At 47.5% G+C, this 23,558-nt stretch overlaps 1 protein-coding gene across 1 annotated transcript; it reads left to right on the top strand.

The window, feature by feature from the left end:
- The first annotated feature begins 420 nt into the window (after positions 1-420).
- On the top strand, positions 421-23,040 carry LOC113423580 (KAT8 regulatory NSL complex subunit 1-like). Its single transcript, XM_087946153.1, is given in 14 exon segments — positions 421-1,117; positions 7,904-8,045; positions 8,605-8,793; positions 9,307-9,434; positions 10,821-11,028; positions 11,715-11,880; positions 12,636-12,776; positions 14,075-14,244; positions 15,066-15,152; positions 15,154-15,185; positions 16,051-16,105; positions 17,546-17,658; positions 20,190-20,400; positions 22,052-23,040. Coding segments are annotated over 14 exon segments (2,367 nt in total). The 5' UTR covers positions 421-644; the 3' UTR covers positions 22,304-23,040.
- The last annotated feature ends 518 nt before the right edge of the window (positions 23,041-23,558 follow it).

Genomic DNA, 23,558 nt, shown 5'->3' with positions numbered 1-23,558 from the left:
AAAGAGCGAAGGAAAGCGCGGAATTCAGCCTAAACTCTTTGAAGGCTCCTTAGAAAGTGTAAACCTCGCACCGCACATGCGCGAACGAAGGCGGCGTTAAGAAACTCCGTCACCTCCCGACGCACATGCGCAAGAGTGCGAACCAACGCGCCGACAACGCTCGCCTTCCCGAGAGTGTTGTATAGAAACCGCGGGCACCCTCTGCCGTACATGCGCAGAAGCGCGAACGACGGCAGCGATAAGAAACTTATGGGCACTTCCTTCCGCATATGCGCAAAAGCGCCGAGAACTACTCCCGAGAACGTTGCAAGGAAACGCCAGCCCCCTTCCGCGCACATGCGCAAAAGCGGCAACGAAGGCTTTTAGGACTCCATCCGGCCTGCCCTCTAAAGTTCCCATTGCGCACGCGCTCGTCCGCCCAAACAAGGCGGAGTCTTTCTCTCTTTTCTCTCTCTCCCCATTTCTCCTGCGTGGACGTACGTTCGTTTTATTATTTTTTTCCCTCCTCGTCCTCCGAATCGCACGCATGCGCGGAGGCGCGCGGGGCCTGCCTGGTATTGTCCCGCGCGCGCGCGCGCGCCCGCCCAAAGCAAATGGAGAATCCCGGCCCGCCCTGAGGTAGTTTTTTTTTTTTGGCGCCAGTAATGGCGGCCGCTGAAGCGGCTGAGGCGACCTTCCGTCATCGCCTGGCTTCTTCCCGGGCCCGCCAAGCCGTCCTTTGGACCCGGGCACGGAGCCTTTGCCGTCGGCTCCGGGCTCTGCAAGGCCGGCAGGTGGAACGGCACGTCCGGCACCAGCTGAACGGCTTGGTGACGGGCCGAAGCCGGACGCGGCCTGGTCGGAACGTAGGCGCCGACGGGGCCGAGCTGAGGCGGCTGGCGGCCGAGGCTCAAGCCCGGCTCCGGGCGGCCCAACGGGGCTGCGACTCCGACGCCACAGAGAGCGCCTCGGCCGCCTCTTCCTCGTCGTCCTCGGCCTCTTCTTCCTCCGGCTCCTCGCTCGGGATCTCTTCGTCCTCGTCGTCTTCGTCTTCGTCCTCCGCCTCGGCCGCCTCCTCTTCCTCAGACAGCGAAGGCCCCGAGCCGGGCCCCGGGCCCCGATGCAGCACCGGGGTGGGGTGAGTGTCTCCTCAGGGCTGCTTTTGGGAAGGGAGGTGGGGGGGGGTGTTCCACGGGTTTTTAATAACACGTGTAATTAGACCCTTACCTAGATGTGCAACGTGTGAATGGAGCCTGGCGGGGTAGGTGTGTGAATGACGGAGCGGGGTAACACGTGTAGATGGAAGCCTAAGATAGGTATACACGTGTGAATGGAGCCTGGTATGGGTTGGTATACACGTGTGGATGGGAGCCTGAGATGCGTTTTCACGTGTGAATGAAGACTGACATGGGTGTACACATATGAATGGGGGTGTAATGTGTAATTGGACTCTGGCCTGGATGTACAACGTGTGAATTGGGGGGGGGGGTGTAACACGTCTAGATGGGAGTCTGAGATTGGTGTATGAATGGGGTCTGGGATGCGTTTGTGTAGACCTTTGAATGGAATCTGACTTCTGGGGGTACAGGTGTAGATGGAACAAGAGATGGGTGTACACGTGTGAATGGGTGTGTACATGCGTGAATGGAGACACAGATGGATGCATATATGTTTGAATGGAGCCTGTCTTATGGGGGGGTACTCATGTTAATGGACTCTGATATTGGGTTGTATATATGTAGATAGGAGCCTGAGATGGATCCAGATGTGTAAATGGAGATTGACATGGGTGTATACGTGTGAATGGAGCCTTAGAGGGGTGTCCATGTGTGAATGGAGACAGATGGATGTGTATATGTTTGAATGGTGCCTGGGACATGTGTGAATGGAGCCTGGTATGATGTATACATGCATGGATGGGGACTGAGATGGGTGTACATATGTGAATGGAGACTAACATGGGTGTACAGGTGTAAATGGAGCCTTAGATGGATGTACAGGTGTGGATGGGAGCCTGAGATGATGTACACGTGTGAATGAAGACTGACTTCTGGTTGTACACGTGTGACTGGAGATATAAATGGATGTGAATATCTTTGAATGGAGCCTGACTTTTGGGGGCACCGGTGTGAATAGAGCCTAAGATGGGTTGGTGTACCTGTATCCATGGGGAGCCTTAGAGGGGTGTATATGTGTGGATGGAGACTGACCTGGGGGTACATATGTGAATGGGGTCTGACTCCTGGGTGTGTACATGTTCGTCCTCCTCCTCTTCCTCAGACAGCGAAGACCCCCAAGTTGGGCCCTGGGCCCCGACCCAGCACTGGGGTGGTTTGAGTGTCTTCTCGGGGCTGTTTTTTGAAGGGAGGTGGGGTGGTTTCCCCAGGCCTCGATGGTTTTTTAATACTTGTGGAAAGGGATTGGATTGTAATTGGATCCTGACCTGGATATGCAACATGTGAATGGAGTCTGTCATGGGAGTAGGAATGTGAATGGAGCGGGTAACACATCTAGATGGGAGCCTGACCTGTCTGTAAACTTGTGAAAGGGGACTGAGATGGGTTTGTACAGGTGTGAATGGAGCATGATATGGGTTTGTGTACACATGTGGATGGAGTCTGGGTTTGTAGACGTGTAAATGGAGCCCAGGGTGTACACGTGTGAATGGGGTCTGAGATGGGTTTGTACATGTGTGAATGGAGCCTGAGATGGGTGTACACGTGTAAATGGGGACAGAGATGGGTGTGGGCGGGTGTGAATGAAGATTGACATGGGTGTACACGTGTGAATGGACTGGCATGGGTGTAGACACATGTGAATGGAGATACAAATCTGTATATGTTTAAATGGAGCCACATGGGAATGGCGCCTGACTTCTGGGTGTGGACATGTATGAATGAAGCCTGAGATGGGTTTGTGTACATATGTGAATGGAGCTACGTGTCAATGCAACCTTTCTGGGTGTGGACGTGTGTCAATGGAGCCTGAGATGGAAGTACACTTGTGAATGGACTGATAATGGGTGCATACACTTGTGAACTGAGTCTAAGATGGACGTATTCGTGTGAATAGAGCCTTAGATGGGTGTACCTGTGTGAATGGGGGTTTAACATGTAGATGGAGCCTAACCTGGATGTACATATGTGAAAGGAGCCTGACTCCTGAGTGTGTACACGTGTGGGTGGAGCCACGTTGGAATGGAGCCTGACCTGGGTGTCTACGCGTGTGAATGAAGTTTGAGAGAGGTGTGTGTACATGTGGAAATGCAGACTGATACAGATGTATTTGTGTGAATGGAGCCTGACCTGGGTGTGCACATGTGGATGGGGGTGTAATGTAAGGATGGAGCCTGAGCTGCATGTACATGTGTGAATGGAGCCTGATATTCCTTTGTGTGTGTGAATGAAGCCTGAGTTGCTCTATTCCTCCTCTTTTTTGGCCTCCTCGCTTGAAAACTCCTGAGATAGCAAGGGCCCCGGGCCCCGACGCAAGACCCCGATGGGGGGAGCTTGCCCGGGTCTGGCGGTGTAACACATGTCAGTGCAGCCTGACTTCTGGGTGTGGACACGTGTGGATGGTTCCTGACCAGGGGCTGGACACGTGTGCAGGGTGCCTGACCTGAACGTAAATGTGTGAATGGCGTGTATGCATGTGAATGAGGTCCTACGTGTGTACATGAAGCTTGACCTGGTGTGTGCATGTGTGAATGGAGCCTGACATGGGTGTATACTCATGTGACTCAAACTTCGGTTGGGTGTGAATGCAACCTGACCGGGTTGTGAAAACGTGGCAAATTGACCTGGGAGTAGGTGTGTGAATGGAGAGCCTGCTACGGATGTACCTGTGCGAATGGAGCCCAACATGGGTGCATACGGACCTTGACGATGAACACCTGTGACGGGTGTGTACAAGTGGGAATGAAGCTTCATTGTACAAGTAAAGGGTCACTTCGCTTAGTGACGCCCAGCAGTCCCTGTTGCCATTAGAACTGAATCGCACCCATCGTCCTGTGAGGACCCACCCCGATCCAAGCCATTCCTACCCAGCTCCCTAGTGCAGTGATCCCCAACCTTTCTTATGCCGCGGCCCGGTATCCCCAACCTTTTTATGGCGCAGCCCGGTGCACGGCATATTGGGCGCCGCCATCTTTTGATGAAAAGTGCTTCCGTGAGCTTTCTACCCGGAAAAGCTCACTAGAAGCACTTTTTCATCAAAAAGATGGCGGCGCCAGCAAACCAGCGGCCCGGTAGGACTTGTTCCACGGACTGGTACCGGTCCGTGGACCGGTGGTTGGGGACCCCTGCCCTAGTGAGAGAAAGGGTTTCCTCCTCTTGAGCAGCCCTGCCCACCTATCCCTTCCCTTCCCCCTCCCTCTTTTGCCTCTTTCACCCTGCATACTGACCATGGATCAGGGTGGATAAAAACTGATGGTCTTTTGTAAAAAAATATTTTAAAAATCAGATTTTTTTTAAAATTTAAATTGGATTTTTTTTTATCAAATTTATTTTAATAAAATGCTTTTAGAGTGAAAAAACATCTAAAGATAGTTTTCTATTTAAGATACATTCATAATTTAGTTTATTCAGCATGAAATGGAACTTAGTTATGTCGCCAGAGGCTATATATTCTGCTCTATTGGGACTGTCGGCGAGTCAGTTGCTCTTTAAAAATTATGATTTAAATCGAGTTGATTTACCGTGAATCAATTCTTTTTACTAGTGATTTCAATTGTGATTTCAATTCAAGTCGATTGAAATCAAACCTACCCTGCCACAAATCCACCATGGTGGCAGTGCTGGGACTGACTCTGACTTGGTCCTCGACTTAATGATCACAAAGTGAGCCCAAAACTTCCAGGGCTAAGCGAGACCATTGAGGACCTTTCCTTCTTGCTTTCAATGAATCCCCGTGGTTGCACAGTCGTTAAGTGAATCTGGCGCTCTTCTCCCCCGCCCGCCCCAGCCATTGGCTTTTCTTCTCAGACTGTCGCAAAAGGAGATCACGTGATCCTGGAATGCTGCAACCCTCATTACAGACTAATTTGAGTGTGACTGTGTGTGTGTTTTTGTGTTTCTGCAACCTGAAATGGTAAAGCGACGTTACAGGTCGTCCTTGACTTAACAACCAGAAGTGAGCCCCCAAATGTTATGTGGCTAAGGAAACCCGTGTGAAGGGAGTTTCGCTCTGTTTTAGGACTTTTCTTGTCACAGTTGTTAAGTGAATTGCTGCTGTCAGTAAACAAGTTGCATGCTTATTAAGCGAAACTGGCTTCCCCTTCCCCCCTTTTCGATTTTGCTCGTCGGATGGTCACCAAAGGGGAATCTCATGACTCCTGGATACCGCGACCATCGTAAATACGAGTCGGTTGCCAAACATCTGAATTTGGATCACGTCATAAATATGAGTCGGGAGCCACGTGTCTGAATTTTGATCACGTGACCATGGGGGTGCTTATGTGGGTCATAAGTGCGAGCGACAGACCTAAGTCCCTTTTTGCCGGATTGTTGTAACTTTGAATGGTCGCTAAATGAACTATTGTAAGTCAGGGACTAAATGCCGGTTGCTTAAGTGGGATGCTATGACCATCAGAACGGAACAGACACGCTGGCCTTGTCAAGGGAAAGATTGGCCATTCGCGACCCGAGCGCTTCACGAAGGGTTTGAATTCCTGTCCCTGGCTCCAGTTCCTGCTCATCTAGCCGTCAAAAGCATGAATTTTTTATTTATTTATTTTATTTTAGAAAATTTAGAAAAGTCGCCCATGGCAACTCAAGATTACTTACCTGAATATAAAAACATCATATAAAAATAATAATGAAATGATAAAATGATAAATGAATAAAACAAGAGCCCAGCCCAGCCCCCACCGTCCCTACAAAAGGCTAGTAGTTAAACAGATTCCATTTCAGTGGGAAGCTAACGTTGTTCCATGCCCAGCATGGTGAATAAGCCATGTTGGCCAGATGACCCGTCTTCGGACAATCCTAGCTTCCTTGGTCCAGAAACTGAGATGAATATGATGTTCTAGATTCAGACATGATTTATCTTAAGATCGGCATCTTGAATTTTGAATAGGGGACCGTAGAGATGCCACAATGGTTGTGGTTTGGGTTCGTTTAGTGTTGCCAGCACTTCCCATGGTGGTTAAGTGAGGACTATCTGAAATTGAGGCCTGGTCTGAACAGTGGGCTCCTTCTCTGAGTTGGGTGGGTTTCTTGCAGACATGACCCAACTAGGGAACAGCATCAGTGCTAGCAGGCAGCGGTGTTCCCATAGAGGAGGAAGATTGTGAGATCTTTGGTGCTGTCTCTGAGCTTGGCTTTTTTTTTTTTTTTTGGCAAACCTTTCATGGCTGAACTAGGCAACAGCCCCTGTGCTTTAACGTCATGGGTGACGCAGCCTAAAATATAAATAATGGCCTTTTTGAAAAATCCCAATTATATCACCCTTCAATGCCCACTCGGCCTATAACTACAATTCCTGTATATTCCCCCCCAGCCCATCCCTCTATCTAGCCTTACTTTTCAATGCAAACTTAGTCTTTCCTTTCCTTTCCCTGCAACCAGACTTCTCTGAAATTTTATCTATCTATCTATCTATCTATCTATCTATCTATCTATCTATCTATCTATCTATCTATCTCAAGGGTCTTCAAACTTGGCAAGTTTAAGACTTGTGGACTTCAACTCCCAGAATTCCTGAGCTAACATGACTGGAGGAGGAATTCTGGGAGTTGAAGTCCATAAGTCTTAAACTTGCCAAGTTTGAAGACCCCTGATCTATCTCATCCATGTCTTCTATATCTATCTATCTGTCTGTCTGTCTGTCTGTCTGTCATCTATCTATCTATCTATCTATCTATCTATCTATCTATCTATCTATCTATCTATCTAATCTAATGAGCTGTGGTGGCACAGTGGTTAGAGTGCAATACTTCAGGCTACTACTGCTGACTGTCAGCTGCCAGCAATTTGGCAGTTCAAATCTCACCAGCTCAAGGTGGACTCAGCCTTCCGTCCTTCCGAGGTCGGTAAACTTAGGACCCAAATTGTTGGCGGCAAGTGGCTGACTCTGTAAACCGCTTATGGAAGGCTGTAAAGCACTGTAAAATGGTATATAAATCTAAGTGCTGTTGCTATCTATATATCATCTATCAATCTATATCATCTATCTACATCTCTATATATTATCTATCTAATCAATATAATCTATGTCATCTATCTACTATCTAGATCATCTAGCTATATCTCTATTTGTCTATATCATCTATGTATCTAATCTATCATCTAGCTATATCGCATCTATCCACTACCTATATCTCTATCTAATCTCTATCGCATCTATCTACTACCTACAGTATATCTCTAATCTCTCTCTCTCTCTGTATCATCTATCTATATCTGTTTATATCATCTATGTATCTACCTAATCTTATATATTATCTATCTCATCAATCTTCTTTATATCATCTATTATCTCTATCATCTATACCTATATATGTCTATATCATCTATGTAATCTATATTATATCTCATCTAGTGTTTATCATCTATCATCTGTATCTCTAATCACTTTCTGTCTGTCTGTCTATCCATCCATCCATCCATCCATCCATCCAATCAAGAAGCCAGAGCTTGAAAGCTTGCCAAATGACCTTCCGGAGAAAACTGAAATACAAAACCGATCGTGGCTTCCTTCGGAACAACCTAGGAGTTGGCTGCTGAGGAAAACTTGTATGGGAATGTATGTATGTATGTGTGTGTGTGTGTACGTATTTCAGTCCTTGTGTCTCTGAGGCATCTAAGCTGCGTGAAGACACTAATGCCAAGTACGTATTGTTTGGATGGATTGAAATCCCTCTTAAGTGTGTGTCTTTCTCAGTACGAAGAATGCGAACGCCAATGCTTCTGGTTTTTTTTTTCAGGCACCGGCTGGCACAGCGCCAGTGGGCGATGGAGAGAGCGGCCATCATCTGTCGCTGGACGTGGCTGCAAGCTCAGGTGTTGGACCTGGAGTATCGGATAAGGCAGCAGACTGACGTTTACAAGCAGCTCCGTGCCAACAAGGTAAAGGACAAGCTGCCTTCCTTGCCGGAAGCCTCTTCTTACGCCCCATCTCGACATCCTGTTCATGAACCTGTTTGGAAGTTCGGAAAAAACGGCTTATATGAACCGTCAGGCTCACAGTGCTCCAAATGCAGACTGGGTCATCTTTACGACAGTCGTCGCAGTGTCCCAGGGTCGGGGGGGGGTGACCTTCCCAATACCATGAGACTGACTTCACAATAGGCAGGGATTCGCTCAACAACCAGGTCGTACAATAGAGTCAAAGCTCACATCCCAACGAGGTCACCTCATTGGGGCAAGAGGAAGTGTGGGGTTTGCTCTCTGTTTTATATGTACAGTCCCTTGCAGCACTGATGACGTTCCCTAGTGGGGTCATGAAACATCTGCAAGAAACACACACCCCCAGCTCAGAGAGCACCAAGGACCCCTAATTATTTCTATTAATTCTCCCCCCCTTCCATTTATTTTGTAGATGGCTGTGAATCTACTGTCACAATCCACTAGAATATACAAGTAGAATACATAATACAAAGTGGTGTTTTTTTTCCCCTCTCCCCAGGGCCCAGTTATCCTGGGCAACCTCCAGCAAGAAGATGGGCTCAAGCCGCCAAGCCGCCTGGCCTCCCCTGCAGGGGGGATGAACTCCAGGAAAACCCCGGCCCTGCCTCCCTCCTCCCCCCACCTGAAGGTGCCCACTGGACTATCGCCTTGTATCCCTTCTTATCTCCTCCAAAATGCGGAAAAACAGGTTGGTATTGTAGCAAATGCATCCGGTCCCAAGGAGCAGTGGTTGACCCAGAAAGGGTGGGGCAGCGAGTTTTGGAAAAGCTGTGTTGTCAAAAGTCCTTATTTCTTGGTTCGAATGGGGTGGGGGGAGAGAAAGAGAAGAGCTTAGGTCAGGGCCATTTTAAGACAGGACTCCAACTCCCAGAATCCCCCAGCCGGCATCCGTTAAGAGGCGTGGGCTTCCACTCCCAGAATTCCCCAGCCGGCAATTTTTTGGGCTTTGTGGGCGGAGGGTTTCGAAAGTCATGAAGGGAGGGTAAATCCTCCCTGCTGAAATGGCAAATAGAGTTGAGCACTTTTCTATTGTTCCTTTTTTAATGGTTTTAATTTTTTTAATTCTTTTAATTTAATGTGTTTTAATTCTTATTCTCCTCCAGCTTTTTCAGTGCTGGGAAATAAAACATGTTTTTGGAACCAATAATAATAACAACAACAATAATAATATTTAATAATAATTGCATTTTTTCCCTTCTAGAATTCTCACCTCGCCCAGTCCTTAAGGAACCTGGTCTGTCAAAATCCCTCCTGCGCCCGCATCAATGGTTCTCCAGAGCCCCCCAAAGCCTGCCCGTCCCCCCATCAAGTCAACGGAATCAGCAACTGGTGAGTTGTCCTATAAGATGTAAGTGGATAAAGTTTACCAGGCTGTGAGTTCGATCCTAGGTAGAGGCAGATATTTCTCTCTCTCTCTCTCTCTCTCTCGGCACAATGAGAATATATCTGCTGAACAAAACTCTGCATCAATGACAGGAAGGGCATCCGGCCAGTAAACACTCTGCTAGCTCCATTCAGTTACCCCGGAGTAAGGGATTAAACAAAGATGATGATGCTTTAAATGGATAAGTTTATAACGAACAGATCATGGGGGTAGTTATCCTACAAGATTTAAGTGGATAAAATTTATAAGGAAGAGCTCATTGTGCTTGCCGGGCCTTTTTCAAGGTCATTTATATTTTGATCCTTTTCTCTGATTTTAATCTCTTCCTCCTTTTTTGAAAATTTATCCTATTCATATATACGAATAGGCTAGGCTAAGATAAGATAAGATAAAATATCCGTTATTATTTTGTATTGTGAACAGACTTGTCCACATTAAACATGAATTCCTTCCCTCCCTCCCTGCCTCTCTTTTTCTTTCTTCCCTCCCTCTCCTACTTTACTTCCTCTCCGTCTTCCTTTTCTTCCTTCCTGCCGCCTTCCCTGCCTCCCTCCCTGTCAGTCCTTTCTTTCCTGTTTTTCTTTCTTTTCTTTTTCTTTCTCTTCCATTCTTCATTTTCTCTTTTTTCTTTTTTCCTTTCTCCCTCTATTCCTTCCTTTCCTCCCTCTTTTCTTCCTTCCTTCCTCCTTGTCTCTTCCTTCCTTCCTCTCCTTTACTTGCTCTCTTCCTTTTCTTCCTTCCTTCCTCCCTGCCTCTCTCCCTCCCTCCCACCATCTTTTCTTTCTTTCTCTTTCATTCTTTCATTTTCTCTTTCCCTTTCTTTCCCCCTATTCCTTTCTTCACTCCCTCCTTTTTCCCCTTTCTTCTTCCTTGTCTCCTTTGCCTTCGTCTCCTCCTTTACTTGCTCTCTCCCTCGTCCTTGTTTTCTTTCTTCCTGCCTCCCTCCATCTCTTTCTTCCTTCCTTTCTTTTTTTCTTTCTCCCCCCTCCTTCTCTCTCTCTCTCTCTCTCTCTCTCTCTCAGCTAGTTTCTCTCTCCAAGAGCTAATTTCCAATAAAAATGTAAACGGGTGGTGCCACAATGCCATCAGGTGATTTTGTGGGGGCCACATCGCAACTCTGAATCGGGCTGAAGTCTCTTTGGTGGGGACCCATCGGCACCTTTGAATGGTCATAACTCGAGGACCCATTATAGTTGCGCTCTTCGTTTCCTGCCAATTTCTTTTGCAAGGATTCTGGGCAAGGGAGGTTATCATTCCTTCCTACACAAACCAACATCCCCATTTAAGTTGCCTGGGATATTTTTTATCGTTTTCTTCTTTGACCCTCCCAGCTTGAGCACCTGCGCCACCAGTGGCAGCTCTGCCGAAGGGCCGGCCTCCGAGAGGCACCTCAAGAAACCCCCACCGGCAAACCACAGCCTCCCCGGTGTGGCCTCGGCCCTGGACAACAGCTGCGTGGCAGCTCGGATCCGTCCCATCTGCAGGTACAAGAAGCGCCGGCTGGTGAGACTCGGCTCTATCGCTCACCTGAACCGAAAGGTAAGGCCAGAAGGCGAGGCAGACATTTCAAATGGGGTCCTTTTGAGTTGGGTGATGACCAAACTAGAGAACATCCTCAAGGAAGGAAGGAGGAGAAAGAAAGAGGGAAGAGAAGGAAGGAAGGAAGAACTGGGGGATCCCTGGTGCTCTCTGAGCTGGGTGGTTTTCCTGCAGATGTTTCATGACCCAACTAGGGAACATCATCAGTGCTAGGGAGAGAGTGGGGTTGGCTCTCTGTAGACATACCATATAATCTCACTCCTTTCTACCACTGATGGTGTTCCCCCACACAGAGCATCCAGGATCCCACAGTCCTTCCTCCTTCCATTCCTTTTCTTCAGTGTAACAGATTCAGAAGGGACCTGAGAGGTCCTCTAGTCCAACCCCCCCACTCAAGCAGGAGATCCTTACAGAATCATAGAAGGACAGAGTTATAAGGGATCTCAGAGGTCATCTAGACCAACCCCGAGGCTTGAGCAGGAGACCCTTACAGAATCACAGAATGACAGAGTCACCCCCTGTTCAAACGGGAGACCCTTGACCATTTCAGACCACCGGCTGTCCTGTTGGTTTTCTTCCAAGCCTCCCGCAATGAACCCCACTCCTCTTTTCCAAGTCCTGAGCCCAGGAGACCAAAGAGCGGTTCAAGTCGTCTTTATCGTTCTGTCCTCTCTCTCGCCCCACAGCCGCCGAAGCCTCTCAGCCTGAAGTGCACCTGTGAGCAGCCCAACTCCTGCATTTTGTGCAACTTCAAGGCCTCACTGCCCCCCCTCGACCCAGAGGCCATGTCCCTGGAGGAGCGCATCGCGCTGCTGGACTCCAGCTTCCACCCCATCCTCTCCTTCCCACACGGTGAGTAACTTTACACCACCCGTAACTCCTCCCCTCTCTGAAATTATTCTCTGTCCTCCTTCGCTTTTTTCTCCCTTCTGTCCTGTTTGCGGGCACAAAAAACATTTCCATTGCTAAGTGAGACGGTGAAGAGAGGCTTGCCTTCTTTTATGACTGTTCTTTACACCGTTGCTTAGGGTCTCACGGGCCTTGTTAAGTGAGCCCCACGGGCTTTGAGGGAATAGAGTACGGAATGGAATTGATTGGAATTAGAATAGAGTAGAATATGAATAGAATATGAATGCAGAATGGAATAGAATGGAATGGAATAGAAAAGGAAAAGAGAATGGAATGGAATAGGAAAGAATAGAAAGTAGGATATAGGATATAGAATGGAATAGACAATAGAATTAGAACAGCTGGGTGAAATAGAAGAGAAGAGAAACTTTACTGTCGCTTTAAAATGTACACTAATCAGCATACATTAAAATGATATTTCCTTGTATTTAGCCCTCTAGAGGTAACCGTCGCGCAGATACCCTCATACACATGCAACACGTATGACACAGAGAAAACCCCACAGCCTTCATTCCAACATCTACATACACGGAGCAAAAAAACCAAAGCTTCCGGCCAGCTTAACGAGACGTTACGGCATAAGGCATCGAAGCCGTCGACCCGTGTTACTCAAAAGAGGACAAGCCTCTTGAGTTCTGTCTCAACTTTTGTAGGGTTCCAATGTCATTTATTTATTTATGATCTCTTTTTTTCAACAGGCAACCCTCTGCATTTACACTTTGAGGCCTTGCTCCGAGAAGACCACTGGCGCACCCCCAAACCCGACTTTCCGAAGCCGCCCCATGGCAGTTTGAAAGACTTAACCAACAATGTTGGCTCCCCATCACTTACCGCTCCGGGTAAAAGTAACTGCGTGGGGGTTTGGGGTTTGGGGTGGGGAGGTTTGCTGTCTCTTTGACACCATGTCCCATCTCCTTGATGGGCCTTGCAGTTCAAAAGGGGGATTGGAACCAGTTGCCAAGCAGCTGAATTTCAATCGCGGGGTTGTCATCGTCATCACCTCTTTTGGAAGACGGGGCGGTCCTTGACATATGACCAGGGTGGGCGTGGACTGTTACCTGTTCACCTCGGTTCAGGCGAACCGGTTCTAATTTTACCATATTTTTTTTATGGCCGGTTCAATGAACCGGCAAATCCTGCCCCTGGCTGGCCCTGCCCTGCCCCTTCCAGGAGTCTCCACACAGCCCGTTTTGGATGCCAGGTAAGTACAGGGCCCACGTGGAGGCTCAGGGAGGTGAAATATGGGCCTCCCGGAAGGCCGGAAATGGGCCCGTTTCCAGCTTCCAGAAAGCCTCCAGAGCCCGGGGAGGCTGTTTTCGCACTCGCGAAGTCTCGAGGAAAGCCTCGGGAGCCCATGGAGGACAAAAACGCCCTCCCTCCCCACCATCGGGCTGACTAGGCCACGCCCACCGTGGCCACACCCACCCAGCAACCAGGCAGAGAACCAGTTGCTAAAATTTTGAAGCCCACCCTGTGCACGACCACTGACTTTTCTGTGGCGGAGGAAGACAGTTTTAAATTTGAACGTCCTCGTTCCGTGTTAAGGGAATCCCAGCCGTTGTTCCCGTGAGTTGTCAGCGTTCCAAGCAAAGCTCCCCGGTCATTAAAGCGCTTCCGGCTTCTTTTTCCCCTTGACGGGAGCCTTCCACTTTGTTGGCTCAGCGAGACCTTTTGTTTCAGTCGAGAAATGGAACGTTGCCCCTTTTGACAACCTGTCCAGTCGTGTGAAGTCAATCGCTGTCAGGGTGAAAAGTTAGTCCCGATGGTCATTAAAGCGAATCTGGGTTCCCCACTGATGGAAGGTGGCAAAAAGGGTCTGACCCTCGTCATAAATACGAGTCAGTGGCCGAGCGTCTGAATTTCGATCCTGTCAAGGGTGTAAGTCAGAAACACAGTCCCAAGTCCTCGTTTCAGGGCCGTTGGAACTTCAAATGGTCGTAAGTCGAGGGCAACGAAGAAGGCGGACCTCTTTTCTCCAAATGACTGGAAAAGATTATTCTCCGGGCCAGAAAACCTAGGTCGTTCATCGGTTGGCAGAGAACGGGGTCAACGGTGGAATCCCAAACCCCTCCGTTACATAGTCTCGGTTACGACAGATTTGACTGACTTGCCTCTCTCTCTCTCTTTTTCACCCCAGGTACTCTGTTGAAAGGATTGGCCGGCTTTGGGCTTTGCGCCCGGCGCCCCGTGCCCAACAAACCGGGTGCTTTGCTCTCAGCGCCGCCTCTGTGCCTCGAAAACTCTCCTGTTCTGCATGCCAATCACGTGCCCCCTCATCCTGCCACAGCCAGCAGCAGCAGCAGCTCCGCGTTGGTAAGTGAGCCGGAAAAGGGCCATGTGGAAGAGGGCAGCCCACAACACCATAGTTGTTGTTCTCCTCCTCCTCCTGTCTCCTCCTCCTTATCATCTACCACTTCTTCCTCTTCTTCCCCCTCCTCCTCCTTTCCCTTCTAAGCACTGATGATGTTCCCTAGTTGGGTCATGAGACGTCTGCAAGAAAAACAACCAGCTCAGAGAGCACCAAGGAGCCCACAGTCCTCCCTCCCTCCCTCCCTTCCTTCCTTCCAGCACTAATGATGTTCACAGATTTTCTCCTCCTCCCTCCTCTTTCTCCTCTTCCCCCTTCTCCTTTCCATGAACCCCTTCTCCCTTCTAGCCCTGATGACGTTCCCTAGTTGGGTCGTGAGACGTCTGATAGAAAACCACCCAGCTCAGAGAGCATCCAAGGAGACACCCCCAGTCATTCTCCTCCTCCCTGCAAATCCCACCCCCAATCCTTCTGACACCGATGATGTAACCAAGCAGGGCCATGAAACATCTTCAAGACAACCTGCCCTCCCTCGTGCCCCTGCTCAGAGAGACGCACAGCCCACCCTTCAACCCCGAGCTACACACATCCTGTCATAGGAAAGCCTTGTCTCCATCCCATCAAAATCCCCTTGTGGGTCATTTAGTCCAGCCCCGTCTTAAGGTGAACCCCTTTTATTCAGAGATAAAACGCCCCTTCACTCCTGCGAAGTGGCAAGATTTCTTCCTCCTCCTCCCCTGGCGTCTTTCGTTTGTTGGTTTGTTTCACCGATGGTGTGTTGTGGTGTGTGTGTGTGTTGTTGTTTTTTCTCCCCATGCAGCCTGCCAAAAAGAAAAAAGTGGAAACTTCCTACGATATCAACAACATCGTCATTCCGATGTCTATGGCCTCCGCCACCCGGGTGGAAAAAATTGCAATATAAAGAGATTTTAACCCCCAGGTGAGTTCCTTTTGATTCAGTTTTATTTTTATTTTACAGTATATTATTTTTACAGCATTTTACTGTATTTTATTTTATTTATTTAAGTTAATTTATTTATTTTATTTATTTCATTTATTTTACTTAATTCATTTAATTATTTTATTTATTTTATTTAAATATTTCATTTATTTTATTTATTTTAATTATTTTATTTATTTTAATTTATTTTATTTATTTTAATACTTTATTTTATATATTGTTTTATTTTATATTTTATTTATTTCATTTATTTTACTTTATTTTATTGTATTTTATACTTTGTGTTATTTTATTTGCGTCGGGAGTTGAAATCTCAAATTGATTTCCTGAGGAATCCAGAATCTGGGATTTTAAAAATTGAAGACGAAAAGGAATTTAATTTGAAGGGAGGGGTGGGGAAACCTCATGTCTCAGTCCCCGAAGGAATTCCATTACGGGGAATTCCGAAGCTGACACCTCGACCTCATGACCGCATTTTTTTGGCTGAGAAAGATGGAGGTTAAGGGAAGACAATCGGTTGTGAAGTGGAAGCGTCGGGGAAGTGAGTTGGGCCCCATTTTACGCCTTTTCCTGCCATCGTCATTAAGGGAATCCATGCAATTGTTGAGTCACACAGTTAAGCGAAACAATTTTCAGGGAGTTTGGCCCCATTTAAGGACCTTCCTTGCCACCGTCCTGAAGGGAATTCGGTTTCAGTGAGTCACGTGGTTAAGTGAAGCATTTTTCAGTGCTGTTTGCCTTGTTTTAAGACCTTCCTTGCCACTGTTGTTAAGTGAATCACTGTGGTTGTTAAGTGAGTCACAAATCGACCAATCAGTAACACCCCCTCCCTTTCTCTCTCTAGCTGGAGAACAGTGGATCCCAAAGAGTTGGTGATCTTAGAGGAAGCGGACATGGAGGTAAAGGGTGTGTGTGTGTGTGGTTGATCCCCAAGCTTGGGATGTGTGTGTGTGTGTTTCTAAATACACATTCCGCAACCCGCAGCCACAATTTGGGAGTGGAAGGAGGAGGGAGGGGACAGGAGACGCCTGGCCTGGTATGATGGGGAAGGACAATGCAAGGGCCTGATGACATTCCTAGTTGGGTTGTGAAATGTCTGCCAAGGAAACAGCGAGGCTCAGAGATTCCCCTCAGTCGTCCTCTTCCTACTACTACTTCTCTTTCTTCCTCCTCTTCCTTTTCTCCTCCCACCTCCCTGTCATCTTCTCCTTCTACTACTACTAGTCCTTCTCCTCCTCCTCCTTCCACCTCCTCTTCCTCCTCCTCCCTGTCTTCTGCTTCTTCCCTTTCTCCCTCCTCTTGTTCTTCTTCTCCTTTTTCTTGTTCCTCCCCCTCCCCATCAACTGCTTTTCCTCTTTCCTCCTCTTCCCTTTCTCCCTCCTCCTCTCGTTTTTCTTCTACTACTTCTCCTCCCTCCTCCTCCCCATCTACTACTACCCCTCCTTCTCCCTGTCTTCCTCTTCCTCCTCATCCCTTTCTCCCTCCTTTTTTTTTCCTTCTCCATCTCTTTTTTTCTTCAACTTCTCCCTCTCCTCCCCCTCCCCATCAACTGCTTTTCCTCTTTCCTCCTCTTCCCTTTCTCCCTCCTCCTCCTCTCGTTTTTTTCTACTTCCTCCTCCTCCTCCCCATTTATTCATCCTCCCCTTCTCCCTGTTTTTTTTCTTCTCTTCCCTTTCTCCCTTTTTTTCTTCTTCTCCATCTTTTTCTTCAACTTCTCCTTCCTCTTCCTTCTCCTTCTACTCCTTCCTCCTCCTCCTCTTTCCCCCTCCTCCTCCTCCTCTTTTTCTACATTTCCTTCCTTCTCTTCCCGTCTATTCCTCCTCCCCTTCTCCTTTTCTTCCTCCTCCTGCTTTTCTTCTGTGTCAATCCCCTTCCCTTCTGATGCTGTTCCCTAGCTGGGTCATGAAACGTCTACAAGAAAACCACCCAGCTCAGAGAGCCCCAAGGATCCCACAATCCTCCTACTTTCTTGTCTTTGCTTCTCTTCTTTCCTTCTCTTCTTTCCTTCTCCTTCTCTCCCTCTCTTTCTTCCTCTCTCTCCCTTTCCTCCTCCCCCTACCTGCAAACGCCCTCCCGTCTAGCACTGATGACGTTTCCTTATTGCGTCAGGAAATGTCTGCAAGAAAACCGTCCAGCTCAGAAAGCACCAACGATCTTACAGTCGACCTCCTCCTCTGGCTCCTTCTCTTCTTTTCCTCGTGCCCCCCCACCTCCATCCCATCATTTCTGTGATATGTAGAATTATATATGTGAAAATATAAAGCAATGGTAATGCCATTTTTAACAATTTCCAGACTAGATTGGAGACCTTTTGACCTTCACTTTTATTTTTCTTCTAGCTGGAAGACACTTCGGATGAAACGTATCTGACCTATCACCAAAAATTTGAAGAGCTGGAACGAGCCCGCTGGGATTCCTGGACCGGAACGTCCTCCCAGAGACGAGGAAACAGGTTAGTGGTTCCCACGAGCTCTTGCCTGCCCCTCCATGAGAGAGTCTCTTTCCACTCAGAGAGATGAGCTGCTACTTCTAGACCAGGCCTTCAGGTTAAAGAACAAACTTCTCAACTCGCCTCTTAGTTTCCCTACCTTATAAGCCTCAGCATGGTGGGTAGCTCCTGGGGAGGTCTTAAGATATGCTGAGGTTGCAAATTGATTATCCAATTGTAGAGGGAAGGAGGGAGGGGAGTGTTGCTAGTGGTGCTGGCAGCAGAGTTGGACAGTGAGGAGGTTGGGGAGGAACATGGGCCAGTCCTGGAGTCTGGGGAAAGCTCTGCGTCTGAGGCAGAGAATGGGGCCAGGGCCATCCGACAATTATCAGCTGCCTTCAGAGTCAGAGATTCAGGGGGGCAGAAGAACAGCTGGAGCCTGTCCTCAATGTGTGTACGCGCAGAGCTGCCAGAAGAAGGGAACAGCTAAGAAACAAGGGTTGACGTGGGAGTAAAGACACAGGTGGACGGTGAATGGCCCCTCCCATAGGGATTAAAAGAGGAGCGAAAGGGAAGGGGGCTTTTGCAGGAAACAATTTGTTCGTTGCCACAGTGGGAAGATCTGTCTGCATCTCAGAGACTCTTGTGCCGAGTCCTTCCTTGTCAGCACTGCGTTTGGAAATAGTTACTTGGCAGCTCTCCAGGCTAGATCAGGTCTGTGCTCCTCATTACACCCTTGAAAGGCTGTTGGTCAGGCCTTTGGCGGAAGCTGAATGCAAGAAATTCACCTTCGTTTAATAAAAGGGGTTTTGCCGGGACAAAAAATCTGCTTAGTGCTTTTTGGGGAAGCTGAGGTCAGAACAGATAGATGGATAGATAGATAAGATGCTAGAGTTGATATGGTTGGATGGATGATAGCAAGGGAGATGGGTGGATGGGTAAATAAGATGATACGATAGATTCTTCCATCCATCCATATATATAATCTCTCTAGCTATCATCTTATCTATCACGTCATCCCATCCTTCCATCTATCCAATCTGTCTAGCTATCATCTTATCCATCGATCCATCCATTTATATCATGTCTCTATCTTATCCAACCATCCATCCCTCTACCTAGCATCTTCCCATTCATCCACCCATCCATCTCTATATATCCATCCATCCATCCTGTATAATCCATCATCTTATCCATTGATCCATCCATACACGGTATATCATCTCTCTAGCTAGATAAGATAGCTAGAGAGATAGATTATACAGAAAGGATGGATGGATGGATCGAGGTGGATGAATGATAGGTAGAGAGATTAGATGGATGGATGGATAAAATAGAGATATGGATGGATACAAAGATAGATGATACAAATAGGATAGATGGATGAGATGGGATAACAGCATGAGATGGATGGATGGAGAAGATGGATAGATAAGATACAGAGTTAAATTATATAGATTAGGGCAGGGGTCAGCAACCCACAGCTCTGGAGCCGCATGTGGTTCTTTCATCCCTCTGCTGTGGCTCCCTGTTGCCGGTCGGCTCCACAATTGATAGGGCTTTTGGTTAGGACAGGTAGAGGAAAAAGGATGCTGCGCTAGGAGGAGACTCTATGGTGGGGGAACCGCCATAGAATCTGGTCGGCTCCAAAATTGAATGGGGGACTTCCGGTTAGGAGGTTTGTGGCTCTTTTGAGTGTTTAAGGTTGCTGACCCCTGCTCTAGTTAGATAAGATAGCTAGAGAGATAGATTATTACAGATTGGATGGATGAATGGGAAGATAAGATGATAGGTAGAGATTTGAGATGGATGAATGGATGGATACGAAGATAGCGATTATACACATTGCATGGACGGATGGATGGACGGATGATAGCTAGAGAAATTGGATAGATGGATGGATGTGATGACAGCTAGAGATGAGATGAATGGATGGAGAGGGATGGATAGATAAGATAGAGACAAATTATATAGATTAGATGGGTGGGTACATACAAGGATACGTGATAGGTGATTGATGATAAAGTAATAGCAAGAGAGAGAGATGATAAATATAGGATGGGTGGATGGACAGAGATATAGCTGAAGAGGGAGGGGGTGTTGAAAGTATGGATTGGATGGACAAACTAATTGCCCCTGGGCTGGCCTGGGAATCCTGCTTTAAGGATACATAATGCAGCAGAAAGAAGCCTCATGTATCATATAGCATCTAAATTGTATAAATAAATAATTGGATAATGTCTCCAGTCTAAATCAAATTCTTCAAAAGGGTGGAGGGCTTAGAAGGGAGAAGTCACAACTTTCCAAACCTTTGTCTGGTTTTCTATCTCTCTAGCATATCTCTTTTTTCCAGTGTTTCACACACACCCCAAAACGTGCCCCTCCCTCATTTGATCTCCTTTTGGAGGCACCCCTGTCCGCCATTGAGGTGGAAGGAATAAGACACACACACACACACACACAGAGCTCCATCCACCGTCCCAAGATCTCTTTTGAGACTCTGCTAAGTTAAGCTTCCTGCTTGATGGGGTTCTTGTGTTCCCTTCTCCTTCCAGGAGCTCCTCCCATAAAGCCGATGGGCGCTGGGTGCCTCCTCCTGGCTGCCAGGACAGCGTGGCGAACAGTCTTCACTACCTTCAGGATGCCAACTCTCCCACTGTGTCGCTCAGCCCAGACCCCTTCAACATTCCAACGTCCCTGGTGTTAAGAGGCCGAGGAGGGAATTCCTTCAGTGAAGACTCTTCCTTCAATACAGACGAGATCCAGGTGAGGCCATTGGCCCAGTGTGCAGGGCTCGGTTATTCCATCAACAAGGCAAGGCCCCTCTGGTTATGACAGAAATTGGAAGCAGTCCTCGGCTTAGGACCGTAAACGGGAGCAGAATTTTGGTCGCTGAGATATGTGGTCGCAAAGCACAATGTTGTAGGTTAACGATAGCAATTCTGGCAGTCCTGATTGCTATCATTAAGCAACGAGCTCGTATGACTTCAGCTTCCTGCTGGCTTCCCCACTGACTGCATAGGAGAAGCCAGCAGGAAACATTGAAGATTGGTATTACAGGTAGTCCTCAGTTTACAACTGTTGGTTCAGTGACAATTCAAAAGGCCCAACAGCACTGAAAAAAGGACTTAGGACCGTCGGTCACATCAAAATCCGGACATTTAGCAATTCGTATTTACGACAGATTCAATATCCCGGGATCCCCTTTTGCAATCTTCTGATAAGCAAAATCAGTGGGGGGAGCCAGATTCGCTTAACCGTCTCAAGGCTTCACCACGGAAGAGAGTCTGACTGAGTAACATTGGTGAGCAACGGAGCAAAACTCACAACAACTGTCTCGCCTAGCAACCTACATTTTTGGCTCAATTTGGCCACCAGTCACAATAGTTGTTAAGTGAATCACTGCAGTTGTTGACTAAATAGCAGAGTTGCCAAGGAAATCAGTCTTCCCGATTGACTTTGCTGGTCAGAAGATGTCAGAGCATGTGCAGCGTGACTACTATCGTGAGACAACCCAGCAGCAAAACAAAGCACACTCCGGAGGCTTAGACATTTAACAGTGATTTATATACAAGACATATTCAGAAATATACGTGGTAGGCAAATACCTGACAAGCAAGCTGTCTTCAACTACACAGAGAACTTTGCACAAGCAAAGAGAACAGGCCCTCTAATGCCCTCTGCCTTTATGTAGACACCTCTTAAAAAGGTAAAGACTTCTATGGACCCATCCATAGTCTTAAAAAGGCAGCATCAAGGCTGATCCATCCTCATTGCATCAGCCTTACATTGCATCACCCTTACAGCAACTGGTCAGCTCTTAAATCTCAATACCTTAACAGAAAGGGAATCACATGACCCCAGTCCACTGTAACCATCATAAATATGAGTCAATTGCCAGGCTTCTGAGTTTTGATCGCGTGACCCTGGGGAACGCTGCAACGGGTCATAAGTATGAAAAGCGGTTATTAGTCACTTTTTTCAGGGCCATGGTAAATTTGAAGATCTCAGATGTTAGATATCAAGGACTTACTGTATTCCCACAGAGGTATGTCGTAACTTCAAATGGTCACTAAGTACCATGTTATCCCCGAAAATAACACTCAGTCTTATATTAATTTTTGCTCCAAAAGATGCATTAGGACTTATTTTCCAGTTAGGCCTTATTAGGGGAAATACGGCATTAAATATGACCGTTTGGATGACAATCTTAACTGGGGCTTATTTTTAGGGTACGGCTCATATCACTGAGCATCCTGAAAAATTATGCTAGGGTTTTATTTTCCAGTTAGGTCTTATTTTGGGGGAAACACGGTAACTGCTCATAAGTCGAGAAGAACCCGGATGGGTTTTCCTTCGCTGAATTCTCCTTCTCTCCCACTAACACTGCTGTTCTTCCTCTTCCTCACCTCTTCAGAACGTCCTGCCTTGGGAACCCCGCACCTTCCCGCTTTCCGATGCCGACTACCGGGCGCTTCACGACTCCTCCCACAAAACCTTTGGCCAGCAGTGGGATGAAGCCTTGAGGACTAACTACATCAACACCGCTGGCCTCTCTTACCTGAGAGAGGCCTTCCCGGCCAAACGTCCGGGGCCTCCTGAGGATGGTGATCGGCAGCACCAGGCCGAGCCACGTTGCTTCATCGCCTCCACGCTGAATAACAGATGACCTCTCGGGCTCCGGAGAGAAGACGTCGGGAGAGTTTCACCCACACTCTAGAGAGGCATCACCGAGCTCAGCTGGCAAGCCAGGCGCCAGGAAAGTCGGGCACAAAGCGGAGGTCCATCTTTGGACTAGGGAGTTCCCCACGACCGGCGAGAAGGGCCGGCAGGGGCCATTCGCCGAGCCTCTGTGGGGCGGGAGGAGGGGGTGACCTGGAGAAGCCCATCGGTAGGTGGGAGAACTCGGAGCACCACACAGGAAGGAAGGTTAGGGGCTGCGGGAGACAACCCACCTACCTCCCAAAAAAGGGAAGCAGAGAGGCTGCAGCACACACCAAGGGGAGATGCTTGGAACGGACACAGTTGATGGAAACCTCAAAAGCAGGAGGGAAGTGTGGATTAATTGGGGAGATTGATTAGTGGATGATAGGCTTCATCCCCCAGAGCCGCTAGTTAATGGGGTGGGGGTTGCGAAGGAAAGGTTCTGCAGGGAAGTGCGATAAATTTTATCATTTTGATCTATGCCGCTCTGGAATCCACGGTGTTCTAAACACAAAACTCGTTCTGGAATCGGCGGTTTTCCTAACTCTGAATCATTGTTTCTCCTGATCTTTGGGGGGGCGAGAAAAAAAAAACAATCAATCATGATTGCTACCGATGCTTTCTAGACTCTTCTATTCAGAAAAGCGGCCGATGCTATGCAGTTGTACGGAAATGCTAATTTAATCAATAAAAGGAACTTGACCAGATAATAACATGGGCTCTGAAGTGATCATTGGGGTAAGTTTGGGGAGGGGGAGTTGGTTGCAAATATTCTTTGAACATCATTTTAAAAATATATTTAAAATATCTGGATATCTCTTCTCGGTCATCCAGGTCGTGGATGTTCTTTTTCAAGAACTGGACTTTCTTGTTTTTTCTTTGAAGAGGTTTTGCTCCTCATTCGAGAAGCTTCTTCAGTTCTGGTTAACAGTTCAGTTTTTCCTTTAAAGAGGTTTTGCTTCTTATCCATGAATCTTCTGTTCTGGGTAACAGTTAAGTTCAATTTTTTTCTTTGAAGAGATTTTGTTTCTTATCCGAAAAGCTTCCTCAGTTCTGGTTAACAGTTCAGTTCTTCAGTCAGAACTGAAGGAAGCTTCTTGGATGAGAAGGGGGAAAAAACCAATTAATAATCCTTGCAGACAACTGGTCATTTGTATTAGAGAGTCACTGAGACTGCTTGGAGGTTTTTTCTGTGTCCTCAAGGTCACCGGAGTAGTGCA

This window comes from Notechis scutatus, chromosome Z (genome assembly GCF_049901735.1).
Source record: "Notechis scutatus isolate UNSWTSFEM ecotype Mainland chromosome Z, rNotScu1.2, whole genome shotgun sequence".
In the NCBI taxonomy this organism is placed as follows: Eukaryota; Metazoa; Chordata; class Lepidosauria; order Squamata; family Elapidae; genus Notechis; species Notechis scutatus.
The sequence above is the reverse complement of the archived record's forward strand: the minus strand, read 5'-3'. Positions and strand labels throughout refer to the sequence as shown.